Here is a 19115-nt window from a genome sequence, read left to right as displayed (position 1 = left end):
TCTCCATGTCCTCTCCAGCAGTCTCCCTCCCTGTCCCCTCTCTTTTCCTGAAAAGGACTGCCTCCATCCCCTACCTCTCCTTCGCTTCCATGCAGCCCTCCACCCGGTTCCCTCTGCTCTGCCCCTTGGCCCCCTCCCTGGAAACTCCTCTCTCCAAAGTTAACAACAGCCTGCTTGCAGCTCAACCGAAAGGAAACTCACGGGCTCCTATCTCTGTCCCTCTGTCTGCAGCATCCAGCCAGTGGACCTCAGCCTCCTTCCTGAAACCATCTCTCTGGTTCCACGCTGCTGGCCCCTCTGCCCTCCTTCCCCTCTGTTTGCTGCATCTCCCGGGCAGCCTCCCCCTCATCTCCTGCCCCACCCTCTCCTGGGCTCTCTGCTCCCAAAGATCTCTCCTCAGCCCCGGACCCACATTCCCAACCTTACTGCTTTGTCATCCATGTGTCCTACTGGCCTCTCACCTTGAACTCGTCCCAAACTGGATGCTCTAAGTTCCCCCTCAAAACCTGCTCTCTTCAAGTGTCATCTCAGAAACCAGCCCCACCATCCACCCAGGCAGCCAAGCCAGAAACCCCAACGCCACCCTCAATCACCCTCCCCCGTGATTGGTCCCCAAGGGATCTGTCTCCTAAATCTCTCTCGTGCCCACCCGCACCCATCTTCTTTCCTGGGTTTGGGTCACCCCCCTCTCTTGCCTGGATGCGCCAGCATCCTAAGTGGGCTTTGCATCTGGTTTTGCACACGCCCTCCCAACTTGAACGCGTGCTGTACTCTGCGGCCAGGGGGAGCTTTCTAAGACTGTCACTCTGTTTAAAACCCTTCAAAGGTTCCCCACCCACTCAGGATGAAATCCAAACTTCTTGACATGTCCTCCAAGACCCCTCATCTTCTAGCTCCTACTGACCTCTCTGGTCTCACCTCCCAGCACATAACTTTCCCCTCCGGGACCCCAGGCGGTGAAGAGCAATCTCCCGGGGACCCACTCCACACCTGTCCTTCTGAGCTCCAGCAGGTGACAGGAGGCACGTCACTCTTTACTGTGAGGTTGGAGTTTGCTGGTCGCTGTGTCTGAAGTGTCCTTCTGCCCACTTCACCTGGCTACCTCCTACTTGGACTTCAGGTCCCCTGAAATCTTCCCTGGAGCCCCAAGTTTTAGTTAAGCATCCCATGGTTCCCATAGCAACTTGACTCACTCCCACTGAAAGACACATCACCCTATGTCATTTCTATGGGTTCATTTGTCTGCGTCCCTTGTTCAACCAGCAACTCTGCACACAGGGGCCATAGCTGAATCCCTGTTTAATAAATAAAGGCTTACGAATGGACAATTGAAGGGAGGGGGGCAAAGGGATGAATGGGTGGAGGGAAGGGCAGACAAAGAACTGACTCCAACACACTGTCCAGTCCTTCCCAACACTCTTGTCTGCGCCAGCCTGATCCTTGCATCCTTGGCCACCCCTCCTCCCCCGATGCCGGCTCAAGGCTCCCTCTGTTTGAATGGGCTTCCTTTGCCATCTTTCAGAGTCTAACAAATCTTTCAGGGCGTAGTTGAAACTCCACATCCTCCAGAGAATCTCCACAACCACTCCAGAAACTTCTTACAACCCTCCTCTCTGAGTTCTTTTTACTCTGAGTGACCCTGTGCTCGGGTTTCCCAAGGTCCTGACTGGCCTCCGACATCTCATACCTGGCAGTCCTGTGGCACCGGCCAGACAGCCAGCTCCTGGGCCCAGTTTCTCAATTTTTTCCTGGTCCACCCCATCTGAGAGGCATGGTACATCCTTCCCAAACAGTGATTCTCAGGGGAGGAAGGCTGCAGGGACCCCTACCAGCACTGCCAGGCAGGGCGTGGATGCAGACTGGAAGTGCCCCCAGGACACCCGGATTCACTGTCCTATGCGTGGCGGGGGACTCGGAGGACCACAGGTCTCAAATGCAGCCATACCATAGAAGGCTAATTGGATGAAGCCACATTTGACCACCCCGTTCCGTGCTCATTGAATGCAGGCGGGCATGCGGCTGCTATACTGATGGGGCTGTGCAGATGTGCAGGGTTTACCGAGGCAGCTCAGACCAGGGGGACAAGGACACGAGGACACATGAGGCTCTCTTCCCATCTGAGCAGAATCCACCCTACGCCCCCTTTCATCCATCTGTCCTGCTGGCCAGTTCAGTGCAGGGAGCCAAGGCCCTGAGCCACGAGGGGGGGCTTCTCTCCCAGTCCTGGGGCCACCACACTAGGCAGACATGCATTCCCAGGGCAGAGGGCAAATGTGGGGAGGTCCCTCCCGCCACCCAGGTCAGTCCTGCCGCCCGTGGCCCAAAGACCCCCTCCTCACCCAGCAGGGCACAGTCAGGGGACCCTCTGGACACTCAGATCCTGGCTCCTCGGGGGGCTGCAGGTGGGGGCAGCCGGGCCGGCTGGGAGGGCTCCACTGTCTGCCTGCCCCACCCAGCTCATTAGGAACAACATGCCGCTCTAATTACACTTCCCAGGAAAAACAGTGTTTTAAATTAAAGCCTTGGGGGAGGGATAGGGGGATGGGGGACCACTGGGCTCATTTTCCTGATTGCAAAACACCAAATTTTTCCTTCTGGTGGATTTGGGGGTGCCAAAGAATACCTCATGGACATCTCAGACTAAAAGCCATAGCATGTTGCCTGGATTAGGAAGGGGATGGAGTGACATCTGGTTGGCCCCCAACTCACAGCCAAAAAGCCACCTAGCACGCTCTCCCTTCTGCCAGGGCATCCCTTCACCGAGCGGGACAGGAGAAGCAGAACCAAAGGCAACACTCACTGCCACGGCCCTTAGACGCTCAGGACCACGGGCCCCTGCTCGCACCTAAAGGGTCCCCAGGAGGGCTCTTCCTCTTCACGTGCTCCACGTCCTAGGGGGCCCCCTATCATTAAGGAATCTGCCATCACCTCTTCTGCTGTGTGTGCGTGCACGCGCGTGTGCTCCCGTGAGTATGCACCCTTGCATACACTCACACGTGCGTGTGCATTCTCCATTTCGCAGGAAATCTAAAATTGCAGTTTCTTTGAACTCATTCCCCTTGGCAGCGCAGACCGCCTTTGTTCTCCAGACAAAAAGGAAAAGAAACGAGACAGAGGGCTCAGAAGAGGCGGGGAGAAGGAGGGAGAGAGGGAGCCGGGGCCAAGGAGCAAATAGAGGAAAAGGGAAGCGTGAAGGGAGAGCTGGAAGAGGGCAAGGAAGAGGGGAAACAGCAAGGGACAGACAGAAAGACAGGCTGGGAGCCAGAAGGAAGCAACCCCACTTCGCCTGCGCTCTCTGCAAGGACCCAGGTCTCCCAGACACCGAAGCTTCAGAGACACAACACAGCAGTCCCCCTTCCCCACCAAGAGCCCTGGAGAGATGCGCTCCAGATGGGTAAAAAGCCTGGGGGAGGGGAAATCTTGTTGCCTACCAAAGTGACACCAAGTCGTGGCACGCCCTCCAGCCCGAGGCACTGCCGCCTGCACCCTTGAAGGGAGCTCAGAGTCACCTCTTCCAGGAAGCCATCCCTACTGTCCCTGTCGGCTCTGGGAGCTCTCAGCATGGCTAGACGACTTTCAGCTCATTCACTACCCTGTCTCCCACGTAGGTGTGGGCTGTGCTGACAAGAAGGCAGTCCCCACTGGAGAGGTCGCCCCTAAACCATCCTTCAGAGTCACTTGCCCCGCTCCGTTCCTCTCTCTAGTCTTAGCCCTCATCACCACGAGCTGTCTCAAAAGCCTCCTAGCTGGTGTCTCCTCCTGCCCCTGGCTCCCCAACCCACTCCTCTCTGCAGCCAGACAGCTCCCTAACACACCCATCTGCCCTCTCTGCTCCCACACTTTTGAGGGCTCCCATGGCCAGTGGCCCAGAATCTAAGCTCCCAGCACAGCTTTCCGCAGCCCTCCAGGACAGCTGGAGCGCTCTTCACAGGTTTCAGGCTGGGAGCCTGGAAGGGGCTGAATGGGGGATGCAAAGCAGGAGCTTGGCCGCAGCAAAGAAGACAGAAAATTCCTGCTAAGGCGTCAGGCTTCCTGCAGAACCAGCAGCAGCAGCAAGACTAACCTGCCTCCACCCCATCCCTGGGGATTCTTAGAACCAAATAGGACCTGGGACTTTGGCACGAGCCTTAGGCTTCAAGGGCAGGGGAAGTGGCGGAGCTGTGGGCCCCAGAGCTGGGGCGGAAGCCCTCTGGGGATGAAGGGGTCACAAGACCACCTTCTGGGGTGGTTCCCCGGATCAGCTGATACTCCATTCATCCTACTGCGCCTGGGACCCTTTGAACGTACGAGCCAAGCCCTGTGCCCAGCAGACCCCCGGAACTTGCTCTCCTCTGGCCCTGCTGACCCCGACCCACCTCAGCCTGCGGCCGGCTGGCCCTGCAGCAGGACACTTGGCCCTCTTTGGGGTCTGGCCCCAAAGCTGCCAATTTTGATTTGCTTCCTGACAACAAGACCATGGCCAGATCCCTGCTCTTGGAATCTGAGCCTTCACTGTTATATATTATAAATCCAGTTATTAAGGATTTTAACTTTTTTTTTTTTTTTTAAATAACTCATCCCTGGGCTGGGTCTTCTTCAGAGCAGGCTGTGGGTTTTGGCCACAGAGCGCTCTCAATCAAGAGAGAGGGCTCCGTGCTGCTTCCCTGGACAGGGCTCTGTTCCCCTTTCCAAATCGGCAGTCTTTCGCAACTGCAGCCAGAAGCAGGAGGCTGCCTGTCAGGCGCAATTACGGCCAGCTCACTTGGCGGACCCCACCTCGGTCTGGGAGCTAAAGGAAGTGAGGTAAGGGGCGCGGGGCCTGCGGATCCCACATCCTGACCCTGCACTTCAAGTCCAAATTGCACTGAAAATGTCAAATGGTGTCCGCTCCCAGCCTGGGGATTCCCTGACGGCAGGAAGTGGCTGCCCTTTCCCCAACCCCCATCTGACCAGGGCTCTCCTTCCTGTCTCTCTGCCCAGGCCTCTGCCCCAGCTCACTCATGAGGACCCGCCCGCAGATGTGCAGGAGGCCATAAGGAAACATGCTCCTCGTCCCTCATAGCAAAGGACATAGCCATGCTTCATTTAAATGCAAAGCCCAAGCTTCTCCCAGAACCTAGGAATCCCCAACCCACCCCATTCCCCCAACCAGCCAGACCCCAGACCGGTGCTTGGCCCGTTGGGCCAAAGGCACGCTCCCCACCTTCTTCCTAAGCACTGAAATGTCTGGCTAACACCACCTCCACCAGAAAGCCTTCCTTGACTACTCTGGCCCCTTACTAACATTTCTTCCTTGAAAACCTGGTACTCAGCCAGGTGAGGCTTTGTTTTGCAGTCCCTGAGGTCTGGGTTAATGTGGCTTCCAACATAGCAGCAATCCTTGTAAGGCCAGCATCACACCAGGGCACACCCCAAGCAGGCAGGCCTGGATCCATGCAGAGTGCAGGAAATGAATCCAGACAGGGGTCTGGGCGACAGATGCATGCTGGAGCACCAGGAACCACGAAGGCTCCAGGGCACGGCCTTCCCCTTCCCTCCGCCTCTGCCCACCCATACCCTGCCGCAGGCCACAGCTGCGAAGGTCCAGCTCACCTCTTCCAGGATCCCTGCTGTATCCTGCACCTGGACCACACCACGGGACAGTCCACATCCAGGAGACGGTGGAGGGAGGAGAGAAAGGAGAATAAAAGTTCACCATCAGTGACAAGCAGCACTAGGCTGGGGTAGAGGTCAACACACCAGACGTCCCCCTAAAAGGAGCCAACCACCGCCTCCCACCTCGGTGAGGGTGACAGGCCTCCCAGACACCCACTCCGCACGGTCCCTGAGACAGAAGGGAAGACAGACATTGATGCAGAGGAAATGGCGGGAGAGGCCAAAGCATAAGCCTAGAGCCCACGCGTCCCTGGAAGTGACAGGAGAAAGGAGACGGACAGACAGGTGCTGCGAGGGTCCGGGCCCCCATGCAGCAACCCCAGGAAGCACACGGGCCTGGAGCACGTGGACCCGGAGAACCAAGGAGAAGCAACCTGGACGCCCCGGGGCTGGGAGACCTGAGAGCAGGAGCTTGGACTGGACAGCAGAGGGAGAGAGACCAGGAGGGGTGGGAGGAGAAGCAGAGGGTGGGTGGGTGCAGGGGGCAAGCAGGGTTTGCATGGTAAGAACTGTCTGCAAACTGCATGGGCCGCCTCACAAGGGAGGAGGCATCCAAACAGAGCCCAAACGACTGCTTCTCAAAGCTGCAGCGGAGAGTGGCTGAGAAGAGTATTTCCTGAATCGAAGTAGCCTGGGTACCAGTAAAAGATTTACATTTTCCTACCATGACCCCCCAGGAGGAGGCAGGGGAGCAGGGAGGAGGGAACAAAGCCTCTGTCACTAGCAGAGGAAAGAAAACTGGATCTTGGTGGGAACACCAAGTTGGGAACTACGGTCCACATCCGAACTCCTGAAATTAGCGTGGGAATCTCCTGGAGGGCTCATTAATACCCAGGTTGCTTCAGGAGACTTGACGTGGGACCCAAGACTGGCGTTTCTAACAATACCCTAGGGGCTGCCACACTGAGAACCACTGGCCTAGGTGGATGGTTCTCAGCCAGCGCTGCACATTTAGATCCCGGGGCAGTTTTGAAAGATACCAACACCTGGGCCACACCCCGAAAGATCAGGTTTCTTATGGTCTGGGTGGGGCCTGAGCCTTAGTGATTTTTAAAGCTGCCCAAGGGAGTCCAACATGCTGCCCTGTTGAGAGCCACTGGGCTGGGTGACCACGAGGTCCTTCAGTCTGAGTCTGTGATCCTTGAACTTCTCAGGGAAGAAGGGCGGGAAAACCTGGGCTGGGCAGGGACCCCAGCCCCACTCACCCTGCCCCTGTGCCCCTGACCCACTCCTCCTCGGCTTGAAGGCAGGATGGTGGTGGTATGTGTCTGCTGCCCTTCCTAGCCCGGGAGGGGGCTGCAAACACAGGGAGGCTGACGGTGAGTTTGAAGAAGCAAAGGTAAGGAGGGGAGGGAGGGTGTAGCTCAGGGGGTAGAGCGCATGCCTAGCATGCACAAGGTCCTGGGTTCAATAAATAAGCCTAATTACCTCCCTCTCCCCCACAAAAAAAAAAAAAAAGAAGCAGCAAAAGACCTACCTCAAAACCAGGAATGTGGTGGATGGCCGGCTAGGGTGGAGAAAATAGAGCTTAGGTTAGGTGCTTGTCACCCAAGGCCCCACCACCCTCCTTTCTGCCCTGGCCAGGCACACACATCTCTAACCACAAAATTAACATCATGGAATATGTCAGTGATCAGACAGCCTAGGGACTTACAGACTAGTCCTTGGGCGGGTGCCATGCTGTGTCCCCTCCGGAGAGCCGGAGTGGCCTCACTTCCATCCGGCTCACATATTAGGGTTCCCATCACACTAAGAGCAAGTCTGACGGTCTGGCTCTAACCCAAACCCAAACCCCCCTGCGCTACAGCAGGGAAGTGGCCAGCTCAGGGTCGCACAGCCAGGCCTCGGCACAGCCAGCACTAGAACGGAGGTCCTGCCGTGACCTGGCCTGGACTCCCCTCCTCCATGACAATTAAGCCCAAACCAGCAGTCCTCCCAGAAACCACGTCAGGGTGTGACCCAGGGAAAAATACATCCAAATGGCCAGAGGACTCAGACATTTTAACAGCTCAGATTTCAACTTTCTGCCCCAATGTTAGATCGTGTCCTGATTTGGAGTTCAGAAAAGATGGGCAAAACCATTGCTGGCAGGAGGCCTAACATTCAGAGGTGGCCCTTCAGTGACCCTCACAAAGTGCAAGCCCTTGGCAGGGGAAGAAGAATAATTCAAAGGCCCGTCCCCTCCATCAAACCATCCCCTGCCTGTGACCCCCACCCTCCTCCCTGCCCAGGCCTCCTGGGTCGGGATGTGGACCAGCCTCACCTTCTCTCTCTGGATGAGCTCAAAAGAGGCCAGCAGCTCACCTGCCGGCTGGTTGCCCCTCGTCAGCGGGAACCAGGCCAGCCGGGGCATCCGTTCCAGGCTTGGCTGACAGATGCAGCGTCCCATAAACTCATCTGCACCCTAGATGGGGTGTGGAGAAGGAAGAGTCAGCGTCCCCCAGCCTGGGGTTCTGGCGGCCTCAGAGCAATCACCAGACCTGCATCTGGCCCCCTGACCTTGGAAGGACCGCAGAACTCAGGGAAGCCCCTGGTGCGGGGTGGTAAGCTCTGACTCCCTAAGCAGGATGCAAGGGAAGCATGTGAGTGGTCTCTTGCAACTGTTGCTAGATTTGAATTCTCACTGATGGTCCGGAAGTCCCTCTGTATGTCCAACTACCGTTCACCTTGCTTTAATTTAATCAAGCGCTGAGCCCACCAGAGACAACAGTGACAGCCTCCTAGCTTTTCTTCAATGCCTCAGCCGTACAGGTGCTTGACATCTTCCCAGGGCTTCTGTATCTCCTGTTCATTTCACATTTAAATCCCCCACCCACTAAGTTTCCACATGGGAAGGCTGATCATGCTCATCAAATTAAATGACTCTTGTTAAAACAATGTTTTCATCTTATCATTCCTTTGCTCCTTCCACGGCTCCACACTGCCTGGAGGATAAGAGTTCAAACCCCCTTCCTGGCACGGAAGGCCCTCTCACTGGAGCCTGCTCACCTCTCCTGCCTCATTCCCTCCCCACATGGCTTTTACTCCAGCCTGCTGGCCTCAGCTGGCCTCTCACCCCCTGACCTTGACCCAGGCCATTTCCCCCAGCCATACTGCCCTTTACTCTTCCCAGCCACCTCCCACAGCTCTGCCCAAGCTAGGCCCTCTGATGTGGGTCCCTTTGACCTTGCTGGCTTGTGAACTCTGGCCTTGTGGTTAGCTTCCCCAAGGGCAGGGGCTGCAGACAGAACCTGGGTCTCAGCCAGGTGGCTTCACAGCCATCACAAGCCCTGGTGCCTGGCCCAGGGCACTCCTGTGGAAACCCAGGGCAGGACTGGCAGGCACCCCTACCTGCAGTCACATCACTGCTGGGGACATCACCAAGAACCATTCTTGAGTGGCCACCAGCTTCTGCATAAATGCTCACACCAGCGGGTGGCAGTCCAGCATGGACCACTCAGAGCGGGCACCAGCCACAGCACTGGGAGGGGTCTGGAGGCTCCTTTGGGCCCAGCGTCGCCCTTCAGTCCCTGGGTCATGGAGGAGCTGGGAAAGAGGAGCCCTTGCAAAGCCCGGGCAGCCAGGACAGCAGGAGCTCAGGGCAACACATATTGGCCAACAGGTACAGACCCAGTGAACAAAGCCTCCGTTCTCCCCAGGGAACCCGGCCGGGCCTTTCTCTCCTGGGATCCCTCCTGGGCACTGGCCCAAAGGGGAGAGACTAACATTTTTAAAAGAGGAGGTGAGGTGCTATTGGAAGAGAGAGACCGTCCTGCCAGCCTCCTGCCCGCCCTGCGCCAGCATTGCACCTGCTTCCGCTAAGTCCCCGGGCCGGCGCCCTCCTGGTCCTCCCACCTCCCACAGCCGCCTCCCCGAAGGCACCAGGCCCTGTGCTCTTCCCCCGAGAGCCCCCAGTGCACTCCTCCTCCATCTGCTTGTGCCCCATGGGGCCAGCTTTTCCTTCTAAGGGCAGAGCTCCCAGGTCAGCCTCTCTGGTCCACTGCCAGCTCTAATCAGCATGGCCTTCCTTCCCCTGGTCCACATCCTCCCAGGGCACCGCTCATCTGGTCATGACAACTCTTTCTGGAGACATCTTTGAAGCCCTGCCCTCTCCTTTTCAGCCACTGCCACCCCCACCCCCAACCCAGACAGGGCTGCTTGGCCACATACGTACCCCAGGGCCACATACCCCTGGGCCGACACCTCTCCTTTTCAGACTGCTGCTCTGACCCCATCCCTCCCCCGCTCCCCCGGCCTCCTCCTCTTCCCTCCTTCCCAACCTGCCTACCCTGCTCCCATCTCCCACTAGCTCCTGTGCTGCACTAACACCCCTCTGCCTCATTCAGCAGCCGGAGCTCACACTTCCATCAGGGCCTGGGTCTTCCCACAACCCGCCTCACTTTCCAGCCCACAACTCCCTCCCTCCGGGAGCCTTACCACCAGCGCAGCGGGCAGTTCTGTGGGACCGCTCTGCCGGGAGGCCCCCCCTCCCCCGGCCATAGAGCCACATGGTGCTCAGAAATGAAATGTGCTGACCCCTTGAAGGATTCCCTGCTCTGTGAGCCGAGGGTGAGCCTCGGCTCCCACCTGGACTGGGAACCCCACGTGAGGGGCCCCTCAGCCCAGTACACAAGTGCTTGATAACTGTCATGGAGTCAACGCAGCCCTCTGATGGGGAGAAGGGACCAACCTGGGATCTTATACGCCAGTTAAAGCAGAAAATCACCAGGCTCCCAACACACAGCCAAGCGCCCTTTCCAGATCTGTCCCCTCTCTCTGCCGTGGGCACAGCACACGTGCTAGCAATTCATTTTTAATGACTCTAAAATAGTTTTCACCCCTCTGTAGCCTGTGGGGTCAGGGGCGAGGCCATCGTCCCAGCCTCAGAGCGCACCCCTCTGGCTGGGGACCCGGCCCTCACAGCAGCATCCCACCTAGGCCCTGGAGAGGGTGGGCGGTGAGGGGACGAGGGAGGATGGCGGACAGGCAGACTCACGTAGGTGTCATGGTCATACAGCTCCACCACGATGCTGGGCGGCTGCTCAGCGATGCTGGCCAGCTCGCCGAAGATCTCGATCTCGTAGAAGATGAGCGTCTGGTCCCAGGTGGGGTTCAGGGTATTCTTCGCCACCACCGTCTTCTGGCTCTGGTGCAGGAAGGAGACGATTGCGTAGGGATCTGGGTGGGCCGGGTGCAGGGAGAGGAGACAAGATACAGCAGACACTGTGAGAGTCATGTGGCCACAAAGCTGGAGCAGAGCTTTGACTGACTCTTGGAAGCCACAATGTCCAGGCTGGCGCCCATTCCCAGGGGCTCTCCCTGCCCTCCATGAGGCCAGTTTGTGGGTCACCACAGGCAGGGATTGGGGGCCAAGGTCCAGGAGAACAGGCACAGAGATCCAGAGAGCTTCCCCTGGGCTCCTTCCTGGGCTGGCTGCTGGGGGCAAAAGTCCAGCTGGAGGAAGCCTGGATGGTACATTCATTCATTCATTCATCCAACAAGCATGTATTGAGTGCCTTCTGCATGCCAGGCTACCGGCTAGGTGCTCGGGGCCAAGCAAAACTGTAATCTACACAAACATAAAATCACAATTTTGATCAGTTCCTTGAAGAAGAGACATAAGGTGCAGTGGCGCATGAGAGAGACCCGGCTGTCTTGCTGAAGGGACAGCAGAGAGAGACGTTGGTGCCATCAGACGGGCACGCCTGGGTCTGCATTTCAGCAAGCTCACCCCAGCTGCCACATGGAGAACACGTGGACATAAATGGGTGCAAGGAGACCAGTTATGAAGCTTCTGTAAGGGTTCAGGCAGAGACAGTGGGGGCTTAGATGCGCACAGGTGCTAGAGTGAAGCCAGTGGATACAGGGCTGTTTAGTGGTGAGTGGTGTGAGGGGAACCCTAAGATCTCTGCAGCTCCCTGCCACCCCAAAACTCCTTTCCAGCCTGCCAGCCCCAGTCATGCTGGCTGGAGACCCACCCACCGGTCATTTCCCCTGCCTGGTCCCAAGGTGTCACTAGAGAAGATTCTAAAGCAGAGGTTCCCAAATGTGAGCACGCAGCAGAATTGCCTGGAAGGCTGAGAGAGACAGCTGGGCGCCGACCTCAGAGACTCATTCATTGACTCTGGGCGGGGGGCTCCCAGGTGCCGCCAGTGCTGCCTTTTGAGGCTACACTTGGAAACCAGCACAAGAGAAGGTCCTAAGAGACAGAGTGCGTGCAATCTGGGACAGAAGCAAAGGGCTTGGAGGAGGGGGCTCCTCTGCTGCTCTCCTTAGGGGGCAGAGTCCAGTCTGCCGCCATTTTGTAAGACTCCAAGTGCCAGATGCTGAGGGCATGCAGACAGGGAAACCTGGGGATTTAAGAGGCTGGCAGCTGGATACTAGAAGTCTGGGAGGGCTGAGCCCAAATGCCCTATGATGTGCCCTATACCTTTGGCATCTTTTCCAACCCACAGCACCTTGTATCCTCTGTGCCCCGCCAGGGAAGCCACCATGTGACCTCAGGAGGGTCTCAGCACCAGAGATCTAGAGCTAGGATGTCCAACTGCAGTCCTGGGGAGTGGGGAAGCAGGCCAGGCTCTCTGGCCAGAAGGAGACCAAGCAGCATGCCATGGCCACTGTACAGGAGGTGACAGAGAGCAACCATCAAAGAGGTGGACAAGTTGGGGTGGGCAATGGGAGGCCTCCCATTGAGGGATGGGGTCAGGGGGAGGGTCCAAGATTCTGGCTGTTGCCCTAGGAGCTAGTTTTAAGGGTGAGAGGGGATCTAAGTTAGGAGGCAGAAATTATGGGCACTCACTGGCTGAACAAATGCTGGGTTTGGCTAATGGAAAGCAGGTACCAGGCTAGGACCAGCTTGTTCGCCTTCAGGCGCAAAAGCACAGTGGGGTCAATCCTGGAGGGTTTCCTGCAGGAAATGGATTTTGAACCTGATCCCAGAGGTAGAAGAGGTCAATGGGAGGCCGTCGGCAGAAGAAGGGGCAAGAGAGACATGCCCACCACATCCTGCCACCCCACCTGGTGAGGGCCTCCCTGGCATGGGGAGCCCCCTTGCCATGCACCAGGCCGGCCCAAGCCTTTCCCCTCCTGCCCCTGGCACGGCCCAGCGGCGTCTGTGCACTTAATGAAACCGTCTGGCTGTGATACCATCAGTTCCAAGCTCGGCAGAGAACCTCTCCCCAGTTCCAGTAAGGGAGAGAGGGCGCGTTCCGATAAATAAAACCATATTAGAGAGCCAGCGAAAAAGCCCCTTTTGTTCCCGCCCCCTGTGCTTCCCAAAGCTTTATTTTTATAAGCACGCGGGTCCCAGACTGAACACGTTTACACAAAGATCACAATTGCACATTGTGGCGGCCGTGCACGCCGTATTGCTGTTGGCAGCACCCCCCACGCCACCCCCCCCCCAGCCGGCCGGCTCCTTCCAGCAGCCCCATCAGTGCAGGCAATGAGCTCAGCACGGGGGGAAGGGAGGGGGCGGCTTTCAAACAAAACTCACCCAGACCCACACGCGCGCCCCGCCCGCCCAGGGGAGGGAAAAACACACAACAAAGGCATTGTAAGGAGCAGGCCTGGAGGCCTGGGGGCTCAGACACTGAGCTACTGTGTGCTGGGGCCCGGCCTCTCCCCGCACAAGGCCCAGCCCCTCAGAAAAAGAGAAACAAGGGGGGCGGGGTGTTGCTGAAGCAAGGTGGTCAGATGAAGGGAAGCCAGACGGATGGACACACGGACACATGTCTCTTCCAGGAAAGCCAAGAGGAGGGAGAGGCAGATCCCTGGGAAGGGGGGAGGAGCTGGGAGGGCCTGGCTCTTCCCAGGACCACTCCCGCAGGAGAGGGCCAGGATCGGCCCTCCGGCCTCACCTGCCAAGCCGTACAGAGCACCCCCGGGGCTGAAGCTGGGTTGGAGCTCTCTGAGGACCACAGGCTGCCCTGGGAGCTCCACGCAAGGGTTCCATCAGACCCATCACCACGAGAGGCTCCGGGCAGGTGACTGCTGGACCTGCAGCCCGGTGCCCGATCTCTGCTGCTCAGACTTCCCAGGAGCTCCAAGGAGGACCCTTCTTCAGTCACAATACACTAAGCTTCCCTCATGCACCGTCCCATCAACAGCTCAGGCCACCAGGGGCAGGGCAGGCAGCATCATCCCACTTGTCAGAAGAGGGAGCTTTGCAAAGACCAAGTCACCAGCCCACGTTCACACATGCCTGGGACCCGACTCCCTGACTCCCGGGCCAGTGTTCCTTCTACACACCACGCTCACAGGAAAAGGACCCTTAAGACAGGGTGGAGTAGACTGCTAGTAATCAAGGCAATGCAAATCCAAAACTACAATACAGGAATATTTTTCTTATAAAATTAAGAAAAAATTAAACAATTTTATAAAACCCAGTGTTGGCAAATATTTGACAAAATAGGTACCCTTCTTTATTGCTGAAAGCAATTCGGCAACCCTTCAGGAAGGCAACTGGGCAGGATGCCCTGAAAAACATAAAACTGTTTACACCCTGTTTCCCATATTCCTGGGAATCATCCAAATTAACCAAAAAGCTGTATGAACAAAGATACTCACTCTGGCATTATTTGGAACCCGTCACCCCTTCAATACACAGTTTCTGACTGACCAGCGTGTGGGGAGTAAACACAGCGCGGGGAACGTGAAGATGCATGAGACGTGGTCTGGGCTCCTAAGATCAGGACTGCTGGTTGGAAACGGTAACCAAACAACAGCTATGGTACCAAGCGATGCACAGCTTCACAACGGAGGGTACAAGGCGCCGGGGTGGGAGTACCCCATGGAGTCTGGAGGCGTCCAGTCCGTCCTCCCAAAGGAGGTCTCCTACCCTGAGTCTCAAGAATAAGGAGGTAACCAAGGAAAAGGGGTGTCCAGGCACCCAGCGCAACACGGGCCAAGGCAGCCAAGACCACTCAGGGAAAGGCTAGTCTGTCCGAGGCGGGGAAGGGAGCGCCCCCAGGCTGCAGGGACAGAGCGGGGAGGGGGAGCCGGGCCGATCGCAAACGGTCCTGGATTCATGCTGAGCAAGCTGGACCGAATCCTGCAGATCAGTGTTTCCCAAAACGTGCGGGTTCTCTGGGGAAGCAATGAACGCTTACCCAAGTCCAACAGGCTCCCGTGCTGCAGCCCCCTCAGAGCCTCTCAGCGCCACCGTCCATTGTAAATCTTGCAAATCGCTAAGTGTGCGCTGTTCCCCACTCTCTCTCGCTCGGGAACCCTTTTTAAGTGGAGCGTTTCACAAGCCTCCAATGCACTTTGGAAAGCAGCCGCTTAAGCTCATCAGGAGAACTACCCCAGCCAGAGCCAACCTTCACAGAAAGCTGTGCTTCCACAGAGGGGGTGGGCCACGACCAGAGTCCAGACAGGGGAAGCCCGCAAGCAAGGACTCCCCAGCCCCACTCAGCACAGAGTCTGGGTGACCTCACTGTGGCCTGGCCGGGCAGCAACCCCCCTCAGGACCACCCAACGAGCACACGGCTTTGACCTCCCAGGAACCATGAGGCCAGCACAGAGGGCACAGGACCTTCTGCTTTCTTGGCAGATGGATACTCCACGCCCAGAGGTTGATAACTGAGCCTTTGACCTACTTGCCTTCTCTCCCTTGCCTGGTTGGCTAAGTCAGGCCTCTGAGCCCACTGACCCGTGAGACCCTCAAAGAGGAGTCTCTGGGTGCCTGGAGCTCAGGGCCATCCCCTGGAATGCGAGCTGCCCCAGGGCTCCTCCATCTAAGTCCAGCGCTATAAGCATAAACCACACCAGCGGTTCCCAGCTGGGGGAAGGGGCAGAGCAGACTTCCCTGGGGTACAGCTTGACAAAGGAGACAGCTTCCTCCCCTGATCCTCTTTGAGGAATATTGGTCTGCAGTGAAGAGTAACAGCTCCGACAGCTGTCTGGAGACCCAGTGCTGCCCGTTAGGTATGGCGTTGAGGACATGTGACTGCTGAGTTCTCTGGAACCCTACCTTTTCTGTTCAGGGCAGACCCAGTGTGTCCCCCAGGGACTCACCCAGCAGCGGCAACCCTATTCCAATGTAAGAGAAATCCTTTGAATTCAGCGTTGGTTCACATTTTTCATACCTAATCACTACGCAGGCCACACGCACTCATAACCACACAAGCACAGGCCACACACGCCCTTCCAGTGGCCCAGAGAATTGATGCTGGTCCTCCGCTCAAACCCCACCCGAGGCCAAAGCCTCAGGCAACCTGCATGGCACCATCTCCACAAGCCTCCCGTCCAGGCCGAGTTCAGTGTTATCCAACAAGTGTTTCCTGGGCCCCACGCCCTCTGCCAAGAAGAAGGAAGGAGGCGCAGCCCCGGCCCTGGAGCAGCCCCAAGGCCCACCACACAAGGGACAAGCAGAGAGCATGGCCCGGGGCTATGGGACCCCCCCCACCGGCGGGAAAGCACAGACACCACAGGTCAGAGCGCTCGCCAAGGGGAGCCTGCTGCGCCCCAGACGCCAGCAGGCAGGCTGGAAGATGATATGAGGGGCAGACTCTGGGCTGGACCCTCCTCTGGCCCCAAACGTTCCTGATTCACACAGGAGTTTCCTCTGAGAAATGCCAGCCGGTGGCCATGCACAGCCTCCAGCCGCCAGCCACCCCAGGGTCAGTTCCAGGGGAGAAACTGCTTTGGTTTAGGGTTTGGGAGTGAAAATAAACACTCTGGGTTTTATAGGTTCACCCGTGTTGGCTGCTGTTTTCCTTTCCAGCAGCTGCTCAATCAGGCCTTTCATTCAGAAGCCAGTGGCCTCTGAGGAAGCCCTGGGCAGTGCCCTCAAAGCTCAAGGGATGTTTATTTGGGGGAGGGGGTGGAGCTAGGGTGGAAAGTGTGACGTCTCCTGCAGGCCAGTACCAGGTTGACCCTGCCTGCTGTACCCAGATGTGCGGGTCCCTGGGTGGCACTCCCTCTTGCAGGGTCATCCACCAGCAGGGAGGACAAGGGGCCCTCCACCTATACCCCACTTCACCCCGTCCCCACGCAGCCCCACCGCCTGCAGCCCCATCTCTCACATCCTCCCCTGAAGGAAGAGGAAGCAAAGTCATGAATTAGGGCACTTCTCTTTTCCTCAGGGTACGTTCTGATGGTCAGAAAGCAACCTGGCAAAGGTTCCCAGGAAGCTGCAGCTGCAGGTATCTGCATCCCCCAGCGCCCTGCCAATCCCTCTGTGCTGGTTTCGCACATGTGTTGTAGAGGGCGCTCTAGGCACCCTGAACCCCAAGCACGGAGGAGAAATTGCTCCACCCATCCTGCACCTGGCTGCATGGGGCTGGAGAAAGGTCACAGAGAGGAGAGGAAGGTGGGGAAGCACGGCTGCTGGGGAGAGAAATCAGAGTGGTCCCCCACGTGGGGGGAAGCGGGGCCGGGAAAGGACAGGTAGATGGCTGTGAGCTGTGCTCCATTCTGTGAACAGGAAGTCACTCTCCTAGAAGAACTCAGTTCTACTCAACTAAGTAGCAAGCATTTGGAGGGGGGTCTGTCACTTGTCAGCTATTTTAACTTAAGCAATTTAGTTAACCTAGCTGAGCCTCAGTTTCTTCATCTGTAAAATGGGGGTGTCACGTGCCCACTTCATAAGGGTTATATGCAATAACATCAGCAAAACACCTGGGCTCTTGGTGAGCCCTCAGTGTTAGCTTTTAGACATCAAGTGCTGTAGGCTAAGGGGTAACTCAAGGCCCCTTCCTGGGGGAGCTCAGAGTCATGCTGGGACGAACATGGCAGAGAGAGGTGGCAATCCATCTATGCAGTGGGTAAGGGCTCTGAGAGAGGTGCTGGCGAGGTCCTGGCCAAGTCCTGGGGAAGGAACAACCAGTGCGGCTTGGGGAAGAGTCAGAGGGCATCTGGGCTGGGTCTTGAAGGCTGAGTAGGAGTTCACTGGATTAAAAATATGGAGGGAATGCACTCTAGGCAGAGAGAACACTGAGTGCAAAGGCCAGAAATGTAGAGGAACTAGATAAACATTGACAGAAGTGGGTGGGGCCAGAGCTAGCGGATAGAGAAGAATTAGGGAAAGATAAAACTGGTGAGGTCCACAGGGGTCAGATCGCAGAGGAGATGCCTGCCAGGCTAAAGAGCTGGGGATCCATCTGTCGGTGTCTATGTTTGAAATCGGGGTGACGTGACCAGATCTGTCGGGGGCAGTGTGGAAGGTCGCAGGGAGGCCAGGAGACGACAGGGTGTTGAGACAAAAGAGGCAAAGCCAGTGCGGGACAGCAGCTATGCTGCTGAAGAGAAGGGAACCACCTCCGAGAGAGATTCAGGAGCAGAATCAACAGAGCTGGGCACCTGACTGTTCCCACCCTGACAGGTAAGAGAGGCGTGTGGATGTGACGCCAGCACCAAGGTAGCAAATGAAGGGGAGGCCTGGATCTGGGTGGGGGCGGCGGTCACACGGAATTCAGCTTGGACAGGATGGACTAAGGTGCCTCTGAGGCTTTCAGGGGGAAACACCTAAAGTGTGGCTGGACATGAGGGGCTCTGAGGAACTAAAGGCCTGGAAGCTTCCCTGACGTGAGTGTTTACTGGGTTGGTGGGGGGGACCCCGTGCCCAGAGAAGAGAACACACACAGAACTCTTGGGACCATCAGGTTTAGAGGGCAGTGAAGCATCCGAAAAGGAGCAGGTGGGGCAACAGGAAGCTGCAGGAGACTGGGCTAGGGGTGGTCCCGGGACAGGGCCAGAGGGACTTTCAGGAGCAGGGGATGGATGGTCAGGAAAGCCAAACCCTGCAGAGGGGTCAAGCAGGCCACCTGACAACCAGGAGGCCACCGCAACCCTGACAGCAGCACCCACCTCCACAAACCCAGCAAACACAGCCCCACCCCCACCCCCGCCACGGGAGGAGCCCGGGCCGCGTTCCCTGTGGTCTAAAGGGAACTCCACACCCAGGTCTCAGTCCCCGATCCCTGGCTCTCCTCCCTCCCCCCACCTACCGGAAAAAGAGTCCTTGTCCATCGCAGGCAGATCCCGGGCCTGGTACATGTAGCAACGCAGATGGTAGCGGTTCCCATCTGCACCGAGGAAGAAACAGAGGCCAAGTGAGGGGCTGGGCATGATTACAAGCCAGGGCTAGAGGGGAGGATGGAGTGTGCCCCTAGGAAGGGCAGCGGACAGAGGGGCTGGGCGATAGGAATGACACGTGTCACACTGTGGGAGTTAGCTGCTCTCAGGATCCTAAGAGTAGACCTCAGCCCAAAGGGTGATGCCCGAGTGACATGTCCGTGGACCTGGCGAGAGTTGGGGGGCAGGGGTGCAGAGGAGGGGGAAGGGGAGGAGGGGCCAACAGATGATGGAGGCGGCCACAATGCCGGGTTTCAGGATTAGAGTTGACACACACACCACATATGAACGAACCCGCACGTGCACACGCCCACACACACACCCCAAAAAGACACCGACCCACCAAAAAAGCATGGGCTCAGATCTCCACAGCCCCCACATGCACACCTGACCATGTGACCCACACAAACAGAAACTCACGGTTA

The 19115-nt window shown here is 57.4% G+C and overlaps 1 protein-coding gene across 22 annotated transcripts in view; it reads right to left on the bottom strand.

Moving 5' to 3' along the window:
- Positions 1–19115, bottom strand: part of DYSF (dysferlin) — a 201772-nt gene that overhangs the window by 61793 nt on the left and 120864 nt on the right. For all 22 annotated transcript variants that reach the window (XM_010963692.3, XM_010963697.3, XM_010963698.3 and 19 more), the window contains 5 exons: positions 18564–18641; positions 10610–10791; positions 7898–8038; positions 7112–7141; positions 5572–5601 (listed from right to left, as the gene is read on the bottom strand). In XM_010963692.3, the coding sequence (XP_010961994.1) occupies positions 5572–5601; positions 7112–7141; positions 7898–8038; positions 10610–10791; positions 18564–18641 (461 nt within the window). The remainder of the gene's footprint in view (positions 1–5571; positions 5602–7111; positions 7142–7897; positions 8039–10609; positions 10792–18563; positions 18642–19115) is intronic.

This window comes from Camelus bactrianus, chromosome 15 (genome assembly GCF_048773025.1).
Source record: "Camelus bactrianus isolate YW-2024 breed Bactrian camel chromosome 15, ASM4877302v1, whole genome shotgun sequence".
Lineage (NCBI taxonomy): Eukaryota > Metazoa > Chordata > Mammalia > Artiodactyla > Camelidae > Camelus > Camelus bactrianus.
This window is presented reverse-complemented; position numbering and strand designations above follow the sequence as displayed.